This window comes from Macrotis lagotis, chromosome 1 (assembly GCF_037893015.1).
Source record: "Macrotis lagotis isolate mMagLag1 chromosome 1, bilby.v1.9.chrom.fasta, whole genome shotgun sequence".
Taxonomy (NCBI): domain Eukaryota; kingdom Metazoa; phylum Chordata; class Mammalia; order Peramelemorphia; family Peramelidae; genus Macrotis; species Macrotis lagotis.
This window is the reverse complement of record NC_133658.1, coordinates 136,417,797-136,433,243: the sequence shown is the minus strand read 5'-3', so window position 1 is coordinate 136,433,243 and position 15,447 is coordinate 136,417,797. Positions and strand designations below refer to the sequence as shown.

General features: G+C 35.1%; 1 protein-coding gene across 12 annotated transcripts in view; it reads right to left on the bottom strand.

The window, feature by feature from the left end:
- UNC5D (unc-5 netrin receptor D) overlaps positions 1-15,447 on the bottom strand; it is a 789,424-nt gene that overhangs the window by 316,452 nt on the left and 457,525 nt on the right. For all 12 annotated transcript variants that reach the window (XM_074208625.1, XM_074208642.1, XM_074208633.1 and 9 more), the window contains one exon: positions 6,850-6,953. In XM_074208625.1, coding sequence (XP_074064726.1) covers positions 6,850-6,953 — 104 coding nt within the window. The remainder of the gene's footprint in view (positions 1-6,849; positions 6,954-15,447) is intronic.

The window sequence follows — 15,447 nt, the reverse complement described above, 5'->3', positions numbered from 1 at the left end:
CCTTCCTTTTTCTGTCTGTCTCTATCTCTATCTGTCTCTGTCTCTCTGTGTCTCTTTCCCTTCCCACCCCCCACCACACACACAAACAACTTCAAGGAATGGCTTCAATTTACTTCTAAAATTTCAATCAGTCAAGCATTTTTAAATAAGTTCTGTGTTCCAGAACCTGTTGAAGGACCTGGGGATATCTGTATAAGAAATGGAACATATCTTACCCCAAATAAACATATTTCAAGAGTAAAGACAACATTAAGAACACATATAAAATGAATAACACGAATATATATAAAGCAGTGAAACATAAGTTAGTTTGGGAGGGTGGTAACTAGCATTTGGGATGGTGGATCAGGAAAGTCTTCATGTAGAAGGTAGTATTTGTTAAAGGGAGTCTCTATGAAGGGAAATAAGGAGAGAGTACATTCCAAAGGCATGGAGATAGGAGATAGAGTAACATGTATAAGGAACAGAGAGAAAGTTGATTTGGCTAGATTTGTCATTGTCATCATCATCATCATCATCATCATTTCAACAGTGTCTGATTCTCATGACCCCACTTGGGGTTTTCTTGGCATAGATCTTAAAGTAGTTTGCTATTTCCTTCTCTACATCATTTGACAGATGAGGAAACTGAGGCAAACAAGGTTAAGTGACTTGCCCAGGATCTTGGCCATAGCTAGTAAGTTTCTGAACTCAGGTCCTATTGATTCTAGGGCCAACTTTCTATCCACCCTGCATCTTGCTGTCCCTTGGACTGATTACAAAGTATAAAAGTAGAGACTATTAAACTAATGAAGTAGAAAGAACTCTGGTGCTCTAACTCTAGCCCCAAAGAGTCTTGAAGAGGGACTGACCATGAAAGTCCTGAAACAAGGGGCTAGAGTGGTAGATGGAAAACTGGTAAAGGCTAGCTAGAGTCCTATAGTGTCTCACCAATTCTTGCTTGACCCTAATGAAACCAATAAAGAGAGAATCTCATACTAATGGACTTTGTGATATGTCTGACTTATGATTTTTTTTAGTTTTTGCAAGGCAATGGGGTTAAGTGGCTTGCCCAAGGCCACACAGCTAAGCAATTATTAAGTGTCTGAGGCTGGATTTGAACTCAGGTACTCCTGACTCCAGAGCCACTGTGCCACTTAGCCACCCCTAAACTGACCATTCTTAACCATTTCTTCTTCAATTTTCCAGTCCTTTTCCTACTATCTGGAATTCTACCTCTACTTTTTATAATCCCTAGTTCTTTTTTTCACCCTTTTTTTGCAAGGCAATGGGATTAGATGACTTGGCCATTGTCACACAGCCAGGAAATTATTACGTGTCTGTGGCTAGATACAAAGTCAAGTCCTCCTGACTCTAGAGTTGGTGCTCTATCCACTGTGTCACCTAGCTGCCCTCTCAAGTATTTAGTCTTTATTTATTGTGAAAATATTTTTATGAACTTTTCTGGTTATATGTTATATTTTCTCAGTAAATTGAATGACTTCTGAGACCAGGTACTGTTTCATTTGGGTATGAAGAATAACTTGATGAAAGACAACTATTACTACTGATGCTAATTAAACTACAGCTATTACTATTACTATGAATTTATGCAATAGCTGTAAGTTTTTTCAGTAAAGATCACAAATATTATCTCATTAAATCCATAAATATTATCTCATTCAACTCCATTTGGCGTTAAGTACTATTTTTTTTTCCATTTCACAGATGAGAAACCCAGAAATCAGAGTCACATAGCTAGTCTGTTTCTATGGTCATATTTAATCCCAGATCTCCCTGACTCCAGGTTCAGTGCTCTATCTATTGTGCCAGAGGGTAGAATCTCTGATCTTTTCTTTATTTATTCTATAAAGATCTTATATAATATAAATAGTTTGACTTCCTTCTTAGAAGAGAATCAAAGAAAAATCATAGTTAGAAGGGATTATGGAAGACTCTTAGTTTATATAAATACAAACAAAAACCAACTTCTGAATGGATCATATTCCAAAACCTCCTTGTCCACCTGGACTAAAAATCTTGTAGACTAAAAAAGGAATTTCCAATTTATATCTTATGATATACACCCTATCTATAATTCAGTCTTTTCAGTTTAAGAAATATGCACTGTGAAGAAGCCCATTTGATTTTGAGACTATTTGTTTATAATTCATATATGTGGTGCTGAGAACTGGAACCTTTGGTGTGATGACTGCTCATCTACCATTGATACCTCCCTGGCACTCAACTCTCACCTGTAACTCCATTAAGCTATAGCATGGACAGCAGCCACATCTTGATAAACTGTCTCAGTAGGCAGACCAAACCACTTTGAAGGAAATCAAAGGGCCTCAAATTTATTGGTGAATTAGGGTGGGTGTCTACCCCAAGATTATGAAGGCATCCCCAGCAGGATAGGCAGATGAAGAAAATTTGTTTTAGTAGCCATGAAGGTGGGCTGGAGCAGATGCTGTGGATCTCTTAAAGTTTGGTCAGATATCCAAGGTGCCAAGGTCATATACTGCATTCTAGGTCATTGTCAGTCATCCTGACTATTGTCTTCCATTGGATTTTGCTGAGTCAAGAAGAAAGAGTGAGTTTGATGACTTGCTACAACTCTGCTTCACTTAAATCTAGTCCATACACAGATAAAGATATCACAGAATTATTAGTTCTCTTTGAAAATGAAGGACAATTTATAGTCTACTCTCCCAAAGATGTGATGATAGTTGATATTTCTTTTGCTCCTTAACTCCTCAAATTCCTGGCAGAACTTGGTTGACCAATAAGTGAATGGCTTGTTTTCAGATATCAATCAGATGATAAGCATTTATTTATGCCTCCTATACCCAGGAATTAAATTAACTGCTCACTGAGGATAGAAAGATAAAAGTGAAATACTCCTTGTGCCTTCTCTCTCTCTCTCTCTCTCTCTCTCTCTCTCTCTCTCTCTCTCTCTCTCATGCTCTTTTTCATTCTTCCTCCTTTCTGGAAAATTTTTTATAAACTACATCTCTTCAGTCTTATACATATATAAATACATAGAAGATGAATAAATCTTGGATAAACAGTATAAATGGGGAATATCATGAGCCCAGAAATGGACTCATCACATCAAGAGTGGCCTGCATTACCTTTGGAAAATGGCACAGCACTTTTCAAAATCCCAACAAGCTCAGTGTCAGAGAGACCCATCTTTGGAATAGAAACATTCTTCAGTGATGTCATGGGACTGCAAATAAATGTACACCATCATATTAAAAACTTCCGATTGTGAGTGATTCAAAAAGGTCACTTGAGATCTGAGGATGGGTGTGTAAGTATGTTGCAAAATACAGTGTTGAGTTCAACATGTGTGGAAAATGGTACTAAAAAGATACCATCTGGGAAATTTCTGATCAGAAGTTAAAATGGGCTGCTCATGTGAAGTGAAAGAAAAGAAATGGTCACTCTAAGGGTTGTAGGGATCTCCAGAGAATGTGAACACTTCTTAAGGAAGACAAAAAGCACATTGGGTCAATCTTTTATGGAGAATTTATGAGGTAATGATGACAGAAAGTTCAATGAATGAAGAAAAAAGGTGCATTGGTTATAACTAAGAGTTCGATAATTAACGACTATGAAATGTTGCCTATATGTCCATAATGTATCTTAAACAGGTCTTGTTCAAAATTCAACTTATTGTCTCCCTCACCTTCTCATACTCCTTCTCTAAACCTTGCTACATTCTCCTCATCATTCTCCTCTTGGTCTTCCTGTAACCTGAGATTACTGGCTAACACTTCTCTGTTGTCATCTCTCAAATTAAATGATTCTGACATCATAATATTTCTTGAATGTGTCACCTTACTACTCACACAGCTGCCATTCTGAGGCATGTACTCACCGCCTCTCACCTCATTACTATAACACAATTCATTTCTTTCTCTCCTTCTCTTGTAAGATTCATCCTTTACACAACTCCCATAATTATTTTCCTATTGATCCACTATGTTTCTTTCCCATATTTAGTTTTGGACTCATCAGATTCCTCATCTGAATCATATATTTATTATTTATTTAGCATGGCTAATCATGTCACACCTTGTTCAAAATCCTTTAATGACTATTGGTGAGAAAAAAGACAAACTCCTTGTTTTTTGAGACCCATAGTAAACTAGCTTCCATCTCTCCTTTAAGCATAATTTCATATTATTTTTCTTCAATAATTTTACAGAACAGGTGAATTGGCCTTTATGTTATTCCCCCAACTCAGCTTTCCCTCCACCAATTCAATTTTTTTTTCTCTAAGCTTAGAATATTACCCTTCCATCTTTATTTTCCCCTAGAGTTGTTGTTTTCTCCCAAAAGATCAGGGACAACTTTTACCAAAAAAAACCCCTCCAATTTCCTACGATTTTTTTGTTCACTCCTCTGCCCTAGAAGAATGCAAGCTCCATTGGGAAGGAATTGCTTTGTCAAGGTCTTTCACTTAATAGACATATAATTAAGGTCTATTGAATCGGGGAGTAATATTGAAAGAAGTACCTATGTTAATAATATCATGAATCTATTTAAGATTGGAAACTGTAGAGATCAATAACAGAGAATTGTTATGGTTGCAAATAAATAGTATTATATTTTAGAATTATGTCAGTTAACAGATAGGTGGGTTAGTCGGAATATAGGACTTGAAGTCAGGCAGCCCTTAGTTAAATCTGACTTAGGTACTCACTAGCTGGGCAACTGATGCTTGGCAACAGTTAATCTGTTTCCTCATCTGTAAAATGGGAATATCAGACTCTAAAAGTTGTTGTAAGGACCAAATGAGACAACATCTGTGGAGGTTTGCAAACCTTAAGGTACTAAGTAGATACTGGCTGTTATCTACTTTGCAGATGAGGTAACTGAAACACAAGATGTTGAATTAACTTGGGATTGAGGTGGGGGCCTTTGAAAGGAAGGGAACAAACACACACACACACACATATATGTATTATGTACCCACTGTATGTAAAGTACTGTGCTAAGATCTTTTCAAATATCTTGTTAGATCCTCAAAATAATTCTGTGAGACACATGTGAAATTATTCTCATTTTACAACTGAGAAAATTGAGGCAGGCATAGGGTAATTGATTTGCCTAGTGTCACAAAGCTAGTAAGTAAATTTGAGACCAAATTTGAACACAGGTCTTCTTGATTTTAGGGCTAATGTATACATTATTCTAATCATCTGTCCCATATCCCATAAAGTCCATGACAAGTGCCCTATCTTCTAAATTATGTGTTTTTCAACATCCACCATAAAAGAAAGATGTATATTTACTTTTACATCCAATACACTATTTTTTCAATTATTTTAGGGAGATTATATTCATACATTATCAAAGGTAAAGACTAGTATTAGTCATTTCCAACAGTTTTTCGTTTAAAAATAGGAAATAAATCTGTTTTTCTATTGATTTAAAATTTATGTCACATATATATAATATTCAATTTCATTTTAGTTCCCATTTGCTTCATTTCTCCAACTTCCCTGGGCTTTAGATGATGCCTGCCCAAGTATGCTTTCAGTTTAAATATGCATACATATGTTTTTGTCTTGCAGAAACCTAGTTTGTTTTTTTTTTGCCTTTGCCCCTCCAGTTCCAAGATACCACAGCAACATGAGCAGAGATGAGAGCAATGGATAGCTTCTGTGTTCTACTAATCATTTCTCTGTGTTTATTGGGAATTCAAAGACAGCATTGGTGACAACTATCTGGCTTATAATCTTAGAAGAATATTACTGGTGTGATCTGATTATAATATATTATTTACCCATTTATGCTAAAGCACTGAGAACTTTATGCAATTCTCTTATCTGGCTTAAACGATCACCAACTGAAGCAGGCAGTTAAAGTACTAATATTATCACAGTTCAGATAAGAAAAATGACACTCAGCCAGTTTAAAACAGTAACTACTGTGTTGTTATCATCGATTGTATCCCTACAATGTAATAGAAGAGCTAGAGAATGTCATTATAATCATAATCTTCCTTATCATCCTCATTTTTGTCCTCATCCTCATCCTCACCACCATCCTCATCATCTTTCTCATCATCAAAACAACAATAATTGGCATTTATATGGTGCTTTATGTTTTGTGTAGTGCTTCATAAATATTATCTCCTTTGATCTTCATAACTATTATAGGATGTAGGTTCTATTAAAGATACATATTAAGGATGAGGAAACTAAGGGAAGCAGTGGTAAAATGACTTGGCCAGATTCATATTGCTAGTAAATATCTGAGGTCAAACTTGAACTCAGAACTCCTAGATTATAAGTCTAACATAATATCCACTGAGTCACCTAAGTGCCTTTTGTAAAAACAGTTAAGAAATATCATTGATTTCAATAATTGCATATTTCATATATAGTGCTCCATAAGAAAAGAAGCACATTATATGATAACATAATACCACCATGGAAATCAGAAATTATCTCTCCAGGACCTTCATGAACACAATTGTCGGTCCTCTCCTATGACCTTGTCTGACTTTGATACTTTTAAGATAATGTAACATCAATAGTTTCTATGAAATAATAGAAAAAAGGACAGTGCTATCTTCTTTTAATGATAATTAGATTCTGAAAGCAAAGTTATGGGAAAAAATAGCCTCTTCATATGTAGGATTTTGTGACAAGGAGACAATGGGTATGTTACATTAAATGCAAACATTCTTTCCCTAGTTTTTCTTATTTGTCCTATCTGACTATTTACTTAGCATTTAAAATATTTAGTTTCACATAGCATATGCACCTATTAACATCAACAGTTAACTGATCTCACCTGCTGATCTCAGGCATAATCTCACCCTGTAGACACGAGTCAAATCCATCTTACCTCTGCGGCAGGGACACCCTCTGGAGGACGACAGTGTAGGACAATCATCCCTTCAATAGGCACCTCCCTTCCCTGAGGATCTTGCTCAAAATTTTTCCTTAAATCTGCAAAGAGTCCAGCAAACTGGTTAGATATCTTGAGAAGTTAATCTTGTATACATTTGCTCAAAATAAAATAAAGCAATCTATTTTCTGCTCTATGAGACTTCTGAGAAACCGAATTGTTTCAAATACAATGAATCAGTTTTGAATGCCCACCTGCCTCTTTCTAGGTCTTTCAATTTTCCATGAGAGTTTTAAAACAGAAATACCAAAGAAATACCAAAATTTCATTGGTTTGTAAGTTTATACTTGTATTATCTACACAACAAAAAATATAACACTTTTCTAATGAATCCATGGCAAATGCACAGCTACAATAGTTCTTTTAAAAATGTAATATATTTTATCATTATGAACTAAAGAATACATTATTAATATGTAATTTGTACCATTCTCTCAGGCCTCTGGGGACCCTGGAAAATGGTAATAGAATGAGATTACCTATTAGCTTTTTTATTTGTAACCAGGGATGAGGGGAGGCATTCAATGACAAAAACAATACCAAAAATCTATAACCTATCCAACCAAACATACAATTAAAAAATACAATGCCCTCCAGTCCAATAGAAATGTTCTGCACTGGTGTGGTGCCCTTTACTAGGGGCTCAAGGCACTTTACAAACAAGTTGCACCATTAGCCTTTGATGCGTGGCTGACCGGAGCATGGTGAGGTTAATTGGCTTGCCGCTGGTCTCAGAGAGTGTCAGTGCCAGAACAAAACCTGAGATTCCTGAATTCCAATCTCCGATTGCTAACCTCTTGTTTTGGCAAAGCAGAGTTCTTTAGTTTTGGCAATGAATGTATATATACACAAATATACACACACATCCACACACATCCACACTCCTCACTCCCCCAATACTCTTCTTTAGGGGGCCATGTTAAAGTGATATTCATGTGATCATGTTCTATATTATTTTTTAAAGGGATTTTTGGAATTTTCTACTATTGAGAGACTAGAAGAACATTTGCTAATTTCATAGCACATTTACAATTCCAGCTGTCCCTGAACTATATAGAATATTAAAGCTAGGAAGCTTATTTACAATGCTTTCCTGAGTAAAAAATATTTTTTCCTCCCTACTCTGTGTGATGATGCATTTTTTGTTTGATTTGAGTATTTCAAAATACAAACTATGAATTTATTAATTTAACTTTCTTCATTGTTTAATAACATGAAAGAAGGTCTCTAGAAAGGAATAGGCTTTAAATGATATATTTTTCATAATTTTATATAAATACATTAAACTTGATTTTAGCAATTCAAAAGTTCAGTTGGACACTTTTTTAAAATAGCAATCTGTGTATTCCCCTTCATTAGATTTTTTCCTTCTTGTTTCTTTCTCCTACAGATAAGCAATGTCCTTTTTGGGTGAGATAATTATGAAATTGTTCATTATTTCATATGATGTAAAGGATGGTTATTATTAGCAAAGAGGTAATGAGATCCATCTTCTCATTTTCTTCCTTATCCTTTGAGTTATAACGAATAGTTTTCTCCCATTCAGGGATCCATAAATTCCATAACCCTTTAAACTTATGATTCAGTTACTGGGTTGCAGTACAGTGAAAGACCATATAGAGAATGATGTAATAATAGTTACTGTGAATGAGCTCTGGTATGGAATACTCAGCTTTTTCTGCACATATTAGAACTGGAAATTATTATCTGCTGTTCCCCTGGGAGTATCTTTCTCAATACAAAAAGCCATGCTCCAGATTACACTAATGGCTTATTTATCAGGAAGGGACAAACACAGATCTACTGGAAAGTGATAGCTACTCTTATCCATGAGGTGGTAGAGAGTCTTCTAATGGAAAATTATTTGTTTGAACTGACTGGTTCCCAAGGGAAGACTCATTCAACACTACTAACATGATCACTTTGGATAAAATTAAACTATTTCAATGGCTAGAATCCACATATGTTCAACATGGAGCAAGGAAATGGAGACTAATCATATTTCTAGATTATTTCAAAACTTGATGTACTACTTGAATTCTCCATACCACAATAAACTAAACAGGAAGCCAAGGGGGAAAAAAAGATTTCATCTGAATTATCATATGTCAACTTCTATCTTTACCATGCCCTTATACAAAATTAAATCAGAAGAACTTGTCAAAAACCTTTGCCTAAAACCAACTATTGTGATTTTACATATAGAAAAGGTTATCATGACTACATTTGAATTAAACTCATCCATATCCAATTTTACAAAACTTTAAAAGACAACAGTTTTTGCAAGGTAGATAATTGATACCTGGAGAAATCAGTAGTGACCAATAAGAAGAACCTTTGGTACCATATCAAGTCAACACATAGAGCAGTAGATTTCTTTTTTTCTAAAGCTATTTGGTCTAGCTCTCATTTTCTTTTCATGCTACTATGTTAGAAAGTTCATTGTAGCACAAGAAAATCAATAAAAATTCAATTCAGAATAATAGTCCTTTACTGCTCAGCAACACTAGGGAGTTATCAGCTCATTCAATGTTATGGGAGTTAATGCAATGATATAAAAATAATTTACTCATTCAAACCAAATCAGCCAATGAAAAATTGTAGTCATTTTTTATAGTCAAAGTCAGAATTATTTGTTAAGATTTTTGGGAGATGACAGAAACTCCTATGAGTTGTTGAGGTGCATTGGCATTGAAATTATCAGTTGAACTTGTCCACCTCATTTTGGTTTCATAGAGGAACAAAATTATATTTCCCCTAATCAAAAGAAATGAGCAGACTAGTTATTTTAGATCATCTTATAGTGATATTTGGGGACCCTCAAAATGTAGAAGAAATGCATTTTAGTAAAGTTGATGTCTGGATTTACAAGTTGTAATCAGTTGCTGAGTGGCATCTAGATGGCACAGTGAATAGAGTGCCAGGCTTGGAGTCAGGAAAACTCTTAACTTCATGTGTTCAAATCTGGCCTTAGAGGGAGCAGCTAACTGGCACAATGGATAGAGCTGGCCTTGGAGTCAAGAGGACTTGAGTTCAAATATGAGCTCAGACACTTATTAATTACCTAACTGGGTGACCTTGGGCAAGTCACTTAACTGCACTGTCTTGCCAAAAAAGATCTGGCCTTAGACACTCACGGTGACCCTGGGTAAGTCACATACACTGCTTGCCTCAGTTTCTCCATTTGTCAAATGATCTGGAGAAAGAAATGGCAAACCATTCCAGGATCTTTGCCAAGAAAACACACAGGAGTTGGCCACATAAAGTGGCTGAACAACAATGAAGTCCTGAGTTATAACAACCAACCTGAGACAACAGGATGCTGTAGTTTTGGAGATCACATGGTCTGGGTCTAGATCTCAGTTCTGTTACTATATGTATGACCTTGAGCACAATTTGTAGAACCTTTTATTCATTTTTAATTGAAGAATTTAGATCCTATGATGTGGTTGTAGCAATCTCCTAAGGCTCATGTACATTAAGTTAGCTGATGCTTAAACGTTGTTGAGGGGTGGCTAGGTGGTGCAGTGGTTAGAGCACCAGCCCTGGAGTCAGGAGTACCTGAGTTCAAATCCAGCCTCAGAACATAATAATTACGTAGCTGTGTGGCCTTGGGCAAGCCACTTAACCCCATTTGCCTTGCAAGAAAAACTAAAAAAAGTTGTTGAAAAAAATCCTTGACACATGATTGACCAAGACTTGAATCACTGACATAGTTTCCTAAGTAAAAACAAAACAAGAACAAAAACAAAAACAAAACTAAGCAAGGAGATGACAGACCTCTTCCCTGCCCACTGCTCCCGATGATAGCCAACACAGAGGCAGAGAAATTATATACCACCAATGATATATCCCTGCCAAACAACCTTTCCAGTACAATGGCTAAATGAGCTTCTTTTTGTTAATTTGTATATAAAATCTCCAATGATCTCATTCTGTTCATATCCTGACCACCAGACTGGCTTGAGTCATACTGGGCCTATAAGAGATGAATTTAAATGTCCTCTCTAGTTCTAAATTTATAATCCTAAATCTTATTATTTACTATTTATTATTACTATTATTATTATTGTCTTATTAATGCTCTAAGAAGGCAGTCATCAGATCTTGCTGAAGTAAGATATGCATAAAAGGCTTACTTTTTAAGGTAGACCTTTTTAATTTCAAGGTCCTCTTTTCTCTTGGTCAAAAGTATTCATAGAGATAAATAAGGACTTGTGCATCATATTTGCTTCTGTTGTTCTGACTGCTTGGTCAGCTTTGACTGATGGTTCCATCTCAACCTCTGACTTCCAAATACTCCCAGCCTTTGCCTTGGATCTTTTGCTCACAGCATTTAGCATTTTATCCTCAACCATTTTATGCCCACAAGTTGAGAGTGATAGTTAATTATTAAGGAAAATTTCCTACACAGAATCTGTAATTTCCCTATTCTTACAAATGTATTCTTATTCCTCAGTATTTCCAAGTATCACTGACATCTCTTCCATATTCATTGCCAAGTTATTGACTCAGTAGCAACATTGGACTGACAGTCCCTGCACTGATGAAGGTGAAAGCTAGAGTAGCAGCAGCAGCAGCAGCAGCAGTGATAAGGAGTAACACCAGAGATCCAAAATTTCTGAAGGGTTCGCTCCATTCATTCATTAGAAATATGTTCCCAGTAAGAGAGAGGCAAAGATGTAACTTGTATGTATTTGCTGCTGTTGTTGTAGTTGCTTAGTCATTTTTAGTTGTGTCCGACTCTTTGTGACTCCATTTGGAGTTTTCCTGGCAAAGATGCTGTAAAGGTTTGTCATTTCCTTCTCCAGGTTATTTGACAAATGAGGGAACTGAGGCAAATAGAGTTAAGTGACTTGCTAAAGGTCACACAGTAGTAAGTATCCAAGTACAGATTTGCACTCAGGTGTTCTTGACTCTAGACCCAGAAGTTTATCCACTATGCCATCTAGCTAGCTCTTGCATATATCAATTCTTAATAAATACTGGTCAAACTACATTTAGAATATTGTATTCCAAGCTAAGGATTGCATTTTAAGAAAGCCAATTACTAAGGAGAGACTATCCACAGAATAGTAGCTAGAGAGAAGAATCAAAATTGTTCTTCATATGAAAATTGATTGAAAGAATGGGGATGCTTCACATCAGGCAGAGAAAATTCATATTAAATATTGTGAAAAGCTAGGTGGCAGATTAGATAGCATGCTAAACATTGAATAAAGATCTGCATTTGAATTCTGCTTTAATTACTCATTACTTGTCAGTCTCAGATTTTGCATTTGTAAAATGGAAAAACAGCTACCTTGCCAAAATGTGAGAATCAAATATGTTTATATATTTATATAGATGTGTATGTGTGCATATATGTATATATATATATGCATGTGCATACATATGGATATATGTGTATAACATGTCACAATATACGTATACATAGAAATATGTGTATGACACTTTGTGAATCTTAAAGTGCTATATAAATGTTGGCTATTATATTATCTTTATCTTCAAATATCTGAAGAACTGTAATATAGAATTAGATTAGCCTAATTTTACAATATTTTAAAAAGACTGAAAGGAAGATCTCAGGTCAAATGATTAAGGGATCAAAACTATAGACTGATCATGTTTTATTTTGTATAGGAAATCAAGTAGATCTGGACCGATCAAAATTGGAAAGGGATGTTTGCTTGTAAATGGAAGTGTTTGAATAGGAGGTGTTTGAGTAGGTGATGGTCCTTCCTCTCAAGAGTACTTAAAGCAGAGGTGGGGAATATTTTTTCTGCCAAGGGTCATTTGTATATTTGTAATATAATTCAAGAACCATGTAAAATTATCAACTTAAAATTAACTTGCTATATTTGGTCAAACATTTAATTATTTCACCCCCCAAATTTCCTAGATTTATTGAGCTTCGAGTCCTGCCTGCAATTGCCTTGGCAGTGTGAGAACAAATAATTTCACAGCTTATATGGCTGAGGGCTAGACATCTCCTGCCCCTCACTTAGAGATAGTGAATCATTGGGTAGAGAGTTATTACAGATGATATTCATACTTTATTTCAGTTTGGTTTTCATTTTTAATTGTTAATTTAATATATATATATATGTACACATATAAAGACAATACATACACTTTCACAGACATATGTGTGTCTATCTGTTTATATGTTCTTCACCAGAGTTTTTCAATACATAAAACTCATATCTCCCTGGTGCACAGTAGTGATGGTTTCCCAAAGGTCTATCAATATAGCCCAAATTTTGGGAGTCCTATTATCCTAGGAAGATTTTAAATACAGAGTCAGCAATGAGATATAATCTAAGGACCAGTGCAGCTTTATGTGCTCAGATCAAGTTAGTTAACCAGCAAGTGATAAATTTTTCACCTCAGTAACTTCTGAACATGGGTGGCTATGGAAGTTAGGGGAAGAGTTGTAACTACAACAATGAAAGAATAATCCACAAGAGTGAAATTATATATCTTGGGAAATAAAGAAGTATATGGAAATATTTTCCAGATCATAAATTCTCCAAAAAAGTGATTTATATAAAATATTGTGTTTCCATCTAGTGAAGTAGTCAAAATTTCAGCAAAGCAACAAATATCATAAAAGATTATAATATTATAAATCAATTTATTTAGGAACCTTCTGTCCTCCTCTTCATAATCTATTATATAAAGTAAAGGGAAAAAAATCCCTAAATATTCTGCAACTTTATACTGATTCCATCCCTTCCCCTATTGTTTTTTTTTTACTTTTGCCCCCATCACCATGCATACTCCAGAAGTAAATACACTACTTCTTGGTGAAGTATTATTGTTTTGGTCATTTTCTTACTGGGCTTTTGTTTTGTTTTGTTTTTTAACTCATGATATATGAATAACAAACTCATGACTAATGAAAACATGATCTTTTCAAGAAGCACTAGACTTTTCCCATTTCAATGAGTGTGTTTAATGCCATTTCTGAAATAAGTGCTACAGCGTGGTACAAATGAATCAGTGTTAGGATATGAGGTAGGGATTCAACCTCTGACACTTACTAGCCTTGTGATCATAGAAACATCAGTCAATCTTTCTAGGCTTGTGATCATCTATAAAACAAGGTTAACAAAACAAGTTTGTTTATAACAAACACCTATTTTGCACAGTAGTTTGCAATGAGACTTGCGCTCTTGTCACTATACATACACATCCATATATATATATGTATATATGTATATATACATATATACATATATATATATATATATGTATAAAATATATGTGTGGTATTTGCAAACTTTAAAGTGCTAAGCACATACCAATTGTCAGTAATATGGCATATGATACCTAGGGGCTATAAGGTAAAGAGAACCAAATTCACATAAGAGGACTACAGTTGGAGCTCTATATTCAATATTTACTAGCTGTAAATGATCTTGCACAAGTAACATCCTTTCCCAGCCTTAGTTTCTTCATCTGTAAAATGATGATGATAATAATAGACCCTGCTCATAGGGTGATTGTGAGAATCAAATGATATAACAAAAATGGAACACCTTGGTCCTGCATTGGAATGATGGACTTAGAGCTAGGAATGCTCAATTTTCTGAGTTCAAATCTTGCATCAGGCACCTATTATGTGTTTTATCAAGTCCTATCAAGTCACTTAATCCTATTTTTCTCTCTCCTAAACTCTAAAATGAATGGAGAAAAAACTGGCAAATCATTTCAGTACCATTGCCAAAAAAATCCCAAACAGGGACTTAAAGAGTCAGACAAAACTAAAAATAAGTGAACAACAGCAACAAACATCAATGTCTTTGCAAATCTTAAGCATGCTATGCCAGCCTGATATTGTAGTGACAAGAGCACAAGTCTCATAACCTGAATACAAGAGTTTAAGTCTTGGTGCTAATCATAATTGGCTTTGTAACCTTGGTCAAATCATTTCATATATCCAAGGATCAGTTTCTCCAACTGTAAAATCACATTATAAACTTTAAAGTATAAAAGCCACGTGAGCATCATTATTGTCCTGTTGCCATTTCCTATGGAGAGCCAATAAAGACAACAAAAGTAAAAGAGATCATTAAGGTTTTTTTTTTTTTTATCATTTCAGGTTTTTGTTTTTGCCTGCCCACTACTGATCCATGATTCTTCCTTGCCCTGATATTTTCAACTGGCAACCTATAATTCATCATGGTTCATAATGTTCATGAACATTTGGAGGCCATAGGAAGTCACCTGGAGAACTGAACCATTTAAGGTCTCTGGGGACTACCTTCTTGTAACAAAGTGACAAAAGTTTCTGGTTTAAGAAAAAGACTAGGATTAAGGCAAATTGGGCTTGAGTGAGCATCAATTAGTCACCACATTCCTGGCATTTTCACATGATTGTGGGGGGATGGCAATACACTGAAATCAGTTACAAAGACAGATTTTAAGACTTTAACTTGGGAGAAATGCCTTCCTTTCCCTTCACATTATGAAAAACTCTCTGCAGGTTATCAGAGCAAAAAAAAACTTGCAAAAATTTTATAAAAAGAA